The sequence below is a fragment of the Myxocyprinus asiaticus genome, chromosome 34, assembly GCF_019703515.2.
Source record: "Myxocyprinus asiaticus isolate MX2 ecotype Aquarium Trade chromosome 34, UBuf_Myxa_2, whole genome shotgun sequence".
NCBI classification, from domain to species: domain Eukaryota; kingdom Metazoa; phylum Chordata; class Actinopteri; order Cypriniformes; family Catostomidae; genus Myxocyprinus; species Myxocyprinus asiaticus.
The window spans coordinates 33800706-33813000 of NC_059377.1; the positions used below are offsets into that span (position 1 = coordinate 33800706).

The 12295-nt window shown below is 36.6% G+C and overlaps 1 protein-coding gene across 3 annotated transcripts in view; it reads left to right on the forward strand.

Moving 5' to 3' along the window:
- Positions 1-12150, forward strand: part of LOC127425677 (rho guanine nucleotide exchange factor 2-like) — a 78282-nt gene extending 66132 nt beyond the window's left edge. For all 3 annotated transcript variants that reach the window (XM_051671881.1, XM_051671882.1, XM_051671883.1), the window contains 13 exons: positions 1116-1233; positions 2303-2551; positions 2737-2813; positions 3346-3521; positions 3614-3681; positions 4117-4305; positions 5884-5979; positions 6099-6148; positions 6734-6775; positions 6938-6988; positions 7558-7851; positions 8766-8955; positions 10705-12150. In XM_051671881.1, the coding sequence (XP_051527841.1) occupies positions 1116-1233; positions 2303-2551; positions 2737-2813; positions 3346-3521; positions 3614-3681; positions 4117-4305; positions 5884-5979; positions 6099-6148; positions 6734-6775; positions 6938-6988; positions 7558-7851; positions 8766-8955; positions 10705-10775 (1671 nt within the window). In that variant the 3' untranslated portion in view covers positions 10776-12150. The remainder of the gene's footprint in view (positions 1-1115; positions 1234-2302; positions 2552-2736; positions 2814-3345; positions 3522-3613; positions 3682-4116; positions 4306-5883; positions 5980-6098; positions 6149-6733; positions 6776-6937; positions 6989-7557; positions 7852-8765; positions 8956-10704) is intronic.
- Positions 12151-12295: the final 145 nt, after the last annotated feature.

A 12295-nucleotide genomic window follows, 5' to 3' on the forward strand; every position in this document is an offset into this window, starting at 1 on the left:
GTTCCCACGTTGGCACGTTGCCGCGTCCCATTTACAAGTGATCATCCTTATGCCCTATTCCCTTCTAAGACAATTACCCTCCACTGTGAGAGCTTCAGATGGCTGAAAGGTGATAACGGTCAGTCAGAACTCACTTTTTAAACGATTCTTATTGGAAAATCTGTTTTGAACGACCCTACGGCATTGATTGTGCTCTCTTCGAAGTGCCCTGCGATGGCATTATCAGCGGCAGTTAGAACACAGCCAGATGCGCTGAAAAGATGTAGGTAGAGGGACGTTACAGCCATGTGACGTCATGGGTGTTCCTGAGTCTTTTTTTAGCCGGAAGAGAGAGATGGCAGATTTTAAATGCTTATATCTTCTGAAAACTAATTTTGTCAAAGTTTAGAAGTACACTAGCATATAGATGACCTTAAGGCTAATAGATATGGACTTAAAGCATTTTGATTTTACAGGGTCTTTAAAGCAATATCAATTTAGTATAGCACTGAAAGATAAAATACTCTTATATTAAATATACTGTACATTTTCTGAAAACAAGACTTAAGATCTTGCAATGCAATTTTACTTCTTAAGTAAACTGATCTTGTTTTAAGGATTTATATATAATTTTACTAATAAAAAAAATATTCTGTAACCCTATAAATTGTATTATATTTGATACATGATTTTCTAAAGCCTCTACATCACCAACATGATCAGTACTTTGCTGAAAAACCTTTTGTATGTAATGTACTATATGTCTAAAGTTTCTGTGCTCTTCTGGAAAATAAAAGAAAATATATATTTTGGAAAATATCACTTCCAAAATGGCCAACTTTGTACTGTGATACACATGTCTTTTTGCTGTGAAATCTTTGTTGATGTTAATAAAGTTTCCAGCCTTTGCAGAGCAGTTCACGATCATTAGGACATATCGGAAATTATATTTATTTTATGGTTAAGAATATGATTTTTTGCAGTGTGCAGATAGTATTGAAAGACTGGTATTTACTTACTTTTTAACTTTAGTATTAATTCGGTTTGACATCCCTTGTACAGAAAGGCAGAAATCTTTAGGGAACAAATAGGTAAAGTCCATTTATTATTGTCTTTGTTCTTCCGTCTTCTCTCAGAGGGCAAATCGCGGTCCGCTTCTGCGTCGTCACGGGTTCCAGGAGTGCATCCTGCTGGTTACTCAGCGCATCACTAAATACCCTGTTCTGGTGCAACGTATCCATGACAACACCAAAGGTGAGACAAAAAAGGTTGTAAAAAGTTACGTATGTCAATACTATTCAAACAGCCACTCCCCTTTTCCTACCTAACTCCCTCATCTGTCTATAAATTGTCTCCACATCCTTCTTATGTGAACTGTATGTAAAATGCACGTTGAAAGCACTGTAACAGTGAGATCATATTCTCAAGGAAGGTGACATCTATAAAGGGCCCTTGGTTATGGACTTTTTAGATTCTGTGTACCAAATGGGCATACCAAAAATTTACTTATGAGTAGGAGTAATTTAATCTGCTGATTTTTTTATTTTTTATTTTTATTTATTTATTGCTTTTTCTGTGCTGGTTAGCATAATCCAATTAGCCAAAAATGTGTAAAGCTTACGTATGTAATTTTTTCAACATTTAAATTATTTCTCCTATCCCAGTTTAGACAACTGTTGTTTAGACAAGCCATTCTTAGGTTGATTCATTTGAAAATTGGGTCCACTTTATATAAGATGTCTTTAACTACCATGTATTTAAGAATTTGATACAATATACTTATTATGTACATATGTGTTGTTGCATTGTACATACATTTAAAGTACCTGTATTTAATTACATCTGTAGTTACACTGTTAACCTTACCCCTTAACCTAACCCTACCCCAACCCTTACCCTAAACCCTAAACCTACCCGTACCTCAACATCAGTAGCAGCAAATGTGAATCTAGCACGTAGTTACACAATAAGTACATTGTATTGTATGTATTTTAATCTTACTACACAGTAGTTAAAGACACCTAATATAAAATGGGACCGAAAATTGTAAACACTTTGGGTCTGTGGTGCTATCAAAACATTGCTCGGTTTGAATGAGCATTCTACCTGACACAGCAACACCGGCTCAACTAGTGGTGTGAGTTTGAGGCAGGGCTAGTTGTTTGTCCAACCAATGGAAGGCAGGGATTGTTAGGGAAACTTGTTCAAAAGCAGTCATTATTTTTTTGCAATGTGTTTGGTGATGTGGTGCAGAAATTACACACTTTACCTTTAAAGCATTGCTGTTAAGTGCATTGATTTGTGTGTGTGTGTGACAACACAGACAATCCAGAGGAAGCCGCAGGTCTGTCTCAGGCTCTGTCTCATATACGCGAGCTGCTCTGTTCAGTGGATCAGCAAGTATTAGAGCTGGAAAGGACACAACGACTGCAGGAGATCCGCTCCAGGGTCGACCCCCGGGCAGAGGCCAAACTCCGCTCCGGAGCCCTGTTCAAACCGGCCGAACTTCTGCGAAGACAGCTGATACACGAGGGCACGCTGCTCTGGAAAACACCTAGCTCTCGGCTCAAAGGTACATTAATGTGTGCTGGAGAGCAGGGGAAAAAAGCGGGTGCACGTGATTGTGAAAAGGAAGTATGATGTGTAATATGAAATGTGTCTGTGAGAGAAAAGAGAGAGACAGATGAGCTATTGTTCTAGTTTTTGTGTGTGCTTTAATGTACTGTATTTCCCTGTTTTGTTTTCTTTGTTATCTAGATGTGCAGGTTCTGTTGATGACTGACATTCTAGTATTCTTGCAAGACAAAGATCAGAGGTTCATCTTTGCGAGTTTGGTAAGTTAATACAATTTTATATAAAGATTTTCTTCTTAAAGCTGATGAACCTCATTCATGAAACATAACCATAAACGTAAACAAATCCATTCTTACGTAAATTGTGGCGTTAAATTGCATGAGAAATTCTAAGGTAAGCATCTCTATTTCTTATATATTTAGGGTTAGGGGTTTGAACAAACCCTGGTGTGAAAAATATCCCATAGGCTTACATTGAAGGAGGTACCCAAGCCATGTCTAGCGGTCAGAAAATAATAGAGACTTGGAGTGGGCCCTTTTGACTTTAGCTAGTAAGCAACCACCTAGGACACCCTAGCAACCATATTGCAATGCATGCCCTAGCATTCTGGCAGGGAGTTTTGCATGGGCAAGCACCATTGACATCTTTTTCAGAAAATATAAAATGTTTCCTATATTTAATTTGTTGTTGCTTTTTCAGTTCTGTCATGTACACTTTCTTTTCTGTTGTTGTCAAAAGTTGCACAGTTCTGACACAAATCTCTCTTATCTTTCCTTCTCATTGTCTCTGTAGGATAAATCTGCTGTGGTGTCACTGCAGAGTCTGTTGGTGAGGGACATAGCCAATCAGGAGCGAGGGTTGTTCCTCATCAGCAGTGAATCCAGCCCACCTGAGATGTATGAGCTGTACGCTGCATCTAAAGATGACAGAAACACCTGGATACGACTCATACAGCAAACCATCCGCAGGTACATGCTCACACACTCACATTCATATAAGAATAATTGTATTAATACATTGTATTTTAATGGTCATTCTCCTTTATCGTTTTGTTGCACAGCTGCCCCTCAAGAGAAGAATTCCCACTAATAGAAACAGAGGACAAGGCCCTTTTGCGAAGACTCAAAGGTTTGTTTTAAACCCCCCAAAAAATCACTCACATTCATGCTAACATTCTATCTATCAACAATGTGAGGATGAGTGAATGATTTTCGGGTAAACTATTCCTTTACACTTACATGTTGTATATTCACACTCAAAGCTATATTCAGATTTTATATAAATTGTTTACACTGGAACAAACACTTAGAAATGTATGAATTACTACAATGCGTTCATCACAGAAGGATTGAAAGATAAAGCTTTACGTTTTAGGATTTTGCAACTCTTTTTACTTGATTGATTCTGCCCATTCAACAGAAAACAATATTTTTTCTGCAATGCTCATGTGTCTCAATGCCCCTCAAAGTCTATGGTGGTGACAGCCCCCGTACTGATCTTTAAACAACACATTATACCCACTTTGATTCTCTTTATCTCTCTGTGTTATTCTCACTCTTTCAGCTGATATCCAGCAGAAAGATAGGGAAGTTTTAGAGCTGCTTCAGGAGCGGGTGACCCTGTTCTCCGACTTGGCGGAGGTCATGGGAGGTTACGAGGTCATACTGCCTCAGTGTTCCAGAAACCTGTTCAGAGCCGAGTCGCCTCAAGCCCCACGTGGAGAACAGCTCCTCACTCAGGCCATAACTGAGGGTAAAACAAACAGCTACATTCATAACTAAAGCAGGGTATTCCTTGTTTTCCAGTAAAAAATATCTAAACATTCTTAAAACAAGATCAGTTTATTTTAAAAGCAAAATTGCATAAAACAGCAAGACTTGGTCCACCCAAAAATGAAAATTCTCTCATCATTTACTCACCTTCATGCCATCCCAGATGTGTATGACTTTCTTTCTTCTGCAGAAAAAAAAAGATTTTTGGAAGATATTTCAGCTCTGTTGGTCCATACAATGCAAATGAATTGAGTCCAAAACTTTGAAGCTTCAAAAAGCACATAATGGGAGCATAAAAGTAATCCATAAGACTCTAGACATAAGACACTTCCTAGCGCCATCTAGCGCTCTGCGCATACGTCAAGTACTAGGAAGTGTAATCCAGCTTGAATTCATGATTGTGCCTTGAGACTGCCATGGCAAGATGAAGTACAGTGAAAAAGGAGTTACATTTTGGTATGTTCTCACCCAAAATCAGTTAGATCGCTTCAGAAGATGGATTAAACCACTAGAGTGTTGCGGATTACTTTTATGCTGCCTTTATGTGCTTTTTGAGCTTCAAAGTTTTGGACCCCATCCATTTGCATTGTATGGACCTACAGAGCTGAAATATTCTTCTAAAAATCTTTGTTTGTGTTCTGCTGAAGAAAAAAGTTATACACATCTGGGATGGGTGATGGTGAGTAAATAATTAGAGAATTTTCTTTTTTGGGGTAACTATCCCTTTAAGTTTAAGTTTTTTCTTCCTCATTGGCAAATTTTGACAGATTTATGCTGAAAACAAGAAAAAAAAACTTTTTGCTAATGGGGTAAGAAAAGCAAAATTAATTTAGGAAATATCCTCTGAAAAGTCTTATTATCTCATGCAGTTTTGCTTCTTAGTTACATTGATTGTTTTAAGGATGTTAAAAATTCTTGTCTCAAGGCCTTTTCACACAAAATCTGATTCGGCAATGATAATTTAACAAATATTACAAAATGGAAAGAAATTCACACCCAGATACACTTATCACACTAAAGCGTCCGAACAATTTAAAAATCGACCCAGCTTCCAAATAAAATGACAAATCATCACAGCACAATATTTTGGAAATTCTGCCTGAGTTCATATAGATGCGTTCAATTTTAAATTTCAGCTTATTTTTATATAGCACATTTAATAACAGTTTTGTTGACCAAAGTGCTTCACAATCAAGAATCTAGAAACAGTTAAAAGATTAAGAACGATGGAAACATCACCACACATAACATACATAGAAGCAATATAAATTCAACAGGAAAGACTATATATTAAAAAGGACAGTGTATGTGCATATAACTCCAGTTTAAGATTCCCTAGATTCAAAAGAGAAAAGAGATAAGGCTTCTATTGAGACTTGAAGACCGCAACAGATGGGGCCAAACGAATATGAAGGGGAAAATTATTCCATAGTTTAGGGGCAACTACTGAAAAAGCTCGATCCCCCTTAGATTTTTGCTTGGACCGAGGGACAGCCAACAGACGTTATTTATAAAAGAAATGTAAAATGTCATGATGTACCCTTCTCTTCTTCTGCAGTGGACAGATTGACAGAGCTGCTATTAGGATCCAATTTTGAGGTTTCTCGCCATTGCAGTTCCAACGGACACAACAACACTGGAGCACTAGTAATAAGTGAGTGTCAAAAGAGCATCATGTGCTTGAACATGTAAATGAATGCGACTTTGCTGTCTCAGATTGGCTAAATATCCCTATATACTGTATCTGACCAATGTGCTTGTCCTTCCTTCCAGATGGACAACAGGTGTTAGTCAATGGCTCTCAGGAGAACCAATCTGCTGAGGTAAACGAAAGAGCCTTTCTACTAATATTAATCAACAGTTACAACATTTTAGTGGTGCTTGCACGGACTAGCACCACTCACATTTTCTTAATCTAGTCTTGTCTACAGTCTGAGTGTAGATAAGACCTGCATATGCAAAGCAAAATCATAGTCATATGGCCACATAGAGAAAAGATGAATAGCTTGCTGTTAGATACTTTTAATGTTAGTAAGCTGTTCATTATGATTTATTCTGCTTCTCTCTCATCCACAAGCCTCACATAGTTCTAATACATTCATAAAATTTAATAATGATGTACATAGCAAGATGGTCCTATTACTGAGCTTTTATGTAATGCTGAAGAAAAAAAGAAAAAAGAGTCATTTTCCAAGCCCATCTAAAACTCATAGGTTTCCATAGCGACCTGAATCTACCAAAAACTCAGCATCACGACTCGCCACTGTTGATTGAAAGCTGTGCCTCATGTCTCTTTTCATGAACACATAGCAAGACAGTGCTTTACTAAGCTTTAAGCTTTTGAATGAACTATCTGGTTCATAATTATGGTTGTGTGAATAATTTCGAAATAAATTGTTTTGCTACAGGATGGTAATGGGAATCAAATGGAGGACAAGACACCAAGTGAGGTATTGACATTTAATTCAAGACCAGAATGCATGTATGAAGGCAAAATACCACAAATAATAACACAAATAATAAGGATGCCCATATATCCAGGCTTGCATAGACTTCAACTGTGTATCTATGTCCTGTGTATAGAAATGCTGTAATATTGGTTTGTATTTCAGGAGGTGTCACAGAGGCTGGTGAATCTCAGTGTTCAGCTACACGCTCTACAGGTACGGATGCATTGCACCTTTCATTTACAGATATCTCTCTGAAAACATTGACAAACAAATCAGCTAGATTTCTCACTATTTTAAGTTTGACAGAATCGAATCGAAGAGACTAGTGTAATTTGTGACCCCAGGAAATCCATATCTAAGTTTTAAGGCCATATTTATGAGATAAAATGAACTTTTAGCCGATAAATGCATTTAAAATTTACAGTCTTTCTCTTATGGAAAAATTAACTAAAAATATTGATGACTTATCTTGTATGCAGAAGCATATACAATTTTTTTGTCTAATCAAATTCTCTAGAATGAGAATGCCCCTCCCCCTAATACCACCTGCCACCAATGAGCAATAGCAAGTAGCAAATCATCATGTTTGGACACATCCTGCACCAACTTCCTGTTTCAATAAAAAATTCACCAACACAGGAATAAAAATTTTAGTTTTGGAGTTGGAGGTATTTAAACTAAATGCAGATTAATTGAGCCTCTGCTCTCCGTGCTGCAGGTTCAAATATGGCTCATGACATTTAAATACAATAAAAATAATTAAAAAACATGTACTCTCCTAGGGTGTGGTGATTCGACAGGACTCCATCTTAGAGCTCTGTCTACGGGAGAACCCTGTGTCCCCGGCCACAGTGGGGGCTCGTCCGGTTCGCTCCCTGTCCCGGGATGGTGCATGTGACATGGCCTTGCTGCAACGGCAGCACAGTCTTTTGCAGGAGGAGCTAGGTCGACTAAGGGGAGCTGAGGGAAAACTCAGGGACAGCGAGAGAGCCAGAGCCCAGCTGGAGAAACAGCTCAGGGATCTAAAGACCAATAGCTCCACTCTAGGGGATGCTACTGGTACTGCAGGCTCACAGGTGAGTTATTTTTTTAGTAGTTCAGCAAGCTTTGACTCTAAATAGTAGATGTATGATTACATGTTTTGGATGATAATTTTAAAAATAATTTATGAATGTAGTGGGGTATTAGGATTTTTACAGATTGAAAGCATTATAACATAAAATAAGAAATTATTCAGTTCTGAACTATTTTTAGGCAACTAATCGAAATTTGTTCAATTTGTCAGATTTCCTTACTTCCACTGAAGCATACAAGATTCTCTCAAATCATACTGGATATCATCGATTATTAGATTTTGCAGAAACTTGTGTAGTCTATGCCAGCTCAAAAGGATGCTGTCATTAAAGGAAAGGGGGGACATACCAAATCACTTAATCGTGTTAATTTGTCATTTGTAATGAATAAAACTGAAATGAGAAGACTTCAAAACAGAAGCATTTTTAGACTTTTGACCCCATTGTATATACCATAGCCTGTTCCTCTCATGATAGACTACAACATAACACACGAAAAAGTCTATTTTGTCTAATAGGCTAAGCCTGCTAGTAATAATAGACAGCAGCAGCTGTTACTATACGGTAACCATTTGCCATAGCCAAGTGGTATGTTGTGATAAAGTGCTATACAGGTATTAGTCATTTCCACAAGAATGGTTGTCTCTCATTTACCCCAATTGAAATGTTAGGAAACCAGCTGTGTTTCCTGTAACTTTGCTTACCATTAAAACCATTACCATTAAATTACATTACAACCAGAAAGCATTATTTGCTCATTGTGCATTAAACTAAAATTTAAGCCATGGGAAAACTTTGTGTGGGGAACAGGGCCAAATTTACCTTGTTATTCACTGAAAATCTTTCCCTCCGCAGTAGTTCTGAAATCTGCTTGTTCATATTACTTAAAACATGTCAAAACTTTTCTTCTCTTCAAGGCCCGACCAGCTCGTAGAGGAAGTGATACTGACCCCAACACTGACACCGCATTGGCCAGCCAAGAATCAATGGACCAATCAGATGGCTTGCAGGAATCCAGTGATGTGGAAGTGGACGTGATATCTGATGATGATGATGAAGACGATGAGGTGGATGCAAAGGTGTCTCCTCGCTCAGAAAGCCCCAGAGGTCAGTAGATTGACATGGTGACACAGAGTGACATTATTATAAAAGATATAAACACAGTACGGGAGGAAACTTCAAACAATTCAGAGTTTTCAAAAGCACAAGTATACTGTATGTTTTTGTGCATGTTAAATGCTATGCAGTTGCTATTGTTACACTGATAGCAGCCTACACACATGCTTATGCAACCAATGTGATTCCCTCACACACATACACGTTGAATTTAGCACATTAAGCATTCCACACACACACACACACCCACCCACACACAGACACACAAACTTACACACACCAGTGCATACTACACTTTCTTGGGGGATTCAGGTAGGAACTCCTTAGACTAAATAAAAAATTGGTTAGATTTTATTATAGGTGGTTTATATAGGTGATTGCATGTTGGTAAGATTGATAAGTATAAATTGCAGGTTGTAGATTCATAGAAAACACACCTAGCAATCACACTTGACATTTAGAGTGTCATTCAGATTTACACATTCCTTATGTACATAAATCTATATGACCAGAAGGCTTTTAAAGCTTCTCCAAAAAAAATTGAGGTGTGTTTGAAATAGCATGCTGCCGCACTACTCGCACTGCATTGGAAGTGAATTTAGTATGCAGTATACTGTAAATATTCTGAATGTATGCAGATGTTCTGTACATATGCATTACATGGACCTGTTATATTTGCAGGTATTTACAGAATACAATCAAACCTTACTAGCGTGGCTTCTTATGTTCATATTACAATGCATCACTTTCCAACTTTCCATTACAGCTTTAAAGAGAATGGTGACTTTAAATGTATTTAATATGCTGTATATTGTATTCAAGAACATCTAGGCTATATTTATTGTTGAAGATGTTTCGCCATTCTAAGGTTTTTTGTTTGTTTGTTTTGTTTTTATGTAATAAATCATTTTTATTATTATTTTATTTATTTATTTATTTTAATACTGTATTTAATTTTGGTCAAGAAAGGCAGCAAACATATCCATAACCATTTGTTTAACCTCCTGAGACCCAGGCATGAGTGGTGTGTGCATTTTTCATATCCCTTTTTTATTTGTAACTAGTAGCCCCTAAGAAACATGCAAAAAAATTATAATAATTTGTAATTGTAATATTTTAAATAATACCAAGCTATAGAAAGTCAGATTTATTTTATTCATTCAAAGTAATGGCTCAGTATCTAGCCTGCTCAGTGCATCCTCGTGAGAGCTAACAAACTCATTGACTATTTATACACTGACACTAATTGCAATTTAAAAAGCCACAGGTGTGGGAAATTAACCTTTAATTGCCATTTAAACCTGTGTGTGTCACCTTGTGTGTCTGTAACAAGGCCAAACATTCAAGGGTATGTAAACTTTTGATCAGGGCCATTTGGGTGATTTCTGTTATCATTATGATTTAAAAAGGAGCCAAACAAATATGTGATAATAAATGGCTTCATATGATCACTATCCTTAAATAAAAATCAGTTTATTTGCATGATCAGTCATATTTTCAAAATCAAATTTCACAATTTCTGCCAGGGTATGCAAACTTTTGAGCACAACTGTAGATAGATAGACAGACAGACAGACAGACATTTAGGAAAATTCAGCCCAAAGCTTCTGGAGTTTTGGCTTCTGTTTTAAACTGCCTTGTCTCTGTGTTTAATGGCCAAATCCTATTGTATTAATCATTAATGATCATTGGTCAGCTCCATTTGGTTAACTGTTCTGTTTATTCATCTTTTTCATACAGATTTGCAAGACATTCCTGAAGAGGCTGAGACATTTACAGACCCTCGGGAGCGGGACATCTCACACTGCTAATATTGTTTCAGTATCTACCCAAGACTGGCCTGTTTTCTGCTTTGATGGAACAGACTTTGGACTCTATGAGCAAGTCTTCCTCTTAAAACTTAGGGGAAGAATCTTATTTAGATTATGAATATTCATTTCAGTATATACATACAGTATTTAGTTGTATCCAGTACTTTTTCCTTATAGCTTCTGTGTGGCCGTTTATGTCATGTTAATATTCAACATGCCTTCTCCTTGGAATTCAATCATATGGCTTTCGACATCCACGGACCAATAAGGATATGCCAAAGCATCGTGAATTCACAATATGGAGATTCAAATTATGGGACTTTGCACTTGACAGTGGCATGAAATGTTATTCTTATGATTCTAAAAGTACCTAAATCAACCAAACATAACTATTTTATGATCCAGCTCGCAAGGGTACTGGCAGAAACATTCAGATTTTGTATGTACTGTATGTGAGATACTCTTAACACAGTGCTTTTTACTGATTATACTGTACACGCTGGAGCACGCAAAACCAGAAGCTTTTGTTTTTATGAAATTGAAATGTTCTTGTTTGTGAGAGGTCTTTGTAAATGTCTCTTCCCTGCGCTTTATTTGTTTTTACATTTATTTATTTGTCTTTATTTTGGAAAGATTTATTGTCATTTAAGCATATTAAAACGAGTTAAAAAGAAGCCATAACTTGAAATGCAACAATGATCCTGGGACCAAATGTGCTGGCTCTCTACTTAGAACAAAATGACTATTTTGTGGACTATTTTAATAATAATGTCAAAACAACCTTTGACATTTCACCTTTTTTGCAGAATTGAGGGCTCTTTTATGATGGAAATATATTGCAATTTATAGCAAAATATAGAAATATATTTGCATCTATAGCAAAGAACCCAGGAAGTTTTTTTGTTGTTGTTGTTGGTTTCTCAGCCCACAATGTGTGTTAATGGGGAACACTTGTAAATACAGGATGATTTATCGACTGAAATGGATCACATTACCAAAGTTTACCAATAACACCAACAACTTTTGATGTGTCTTACTACAATTTTGCTCATCTTTTTGTTTTGTTTAAGAATGTTTTTGCAATTACTTGATTTTGTGCCAAAATGTGCTTGGCTGAATATTGCTGAGAAATATTATGCTTTTACTTTAGTCAGTTCAACATTTCAGGAAGGAGCATCTTAGATATTATTGTAGAACAATATTCTTCATGTTTTAAAGGAACTAGAAAAAACATAAGATTTATCTAAGTCACATCAAAATGTTTGTATGGAAAATGACAAGAGACATTGTTAAAAGGTTTATACAGTGTTTCACATATTAAAGTGAATATAGAATATGAGTAATGATTTAAAGAATTAAAACTGTTGATATACAACATCGGGTTTGGCTGAATTATCTTTCTTTGTACTTTTAATAAATTAGAGTAAAATGTGGAATTGCATGCAAAACGACAAGAATCCCAAAGTTCCAAACAAATCTGTCAGCTAGTGATTCATTTTTGTGGAGTGCTAAAATGTGTT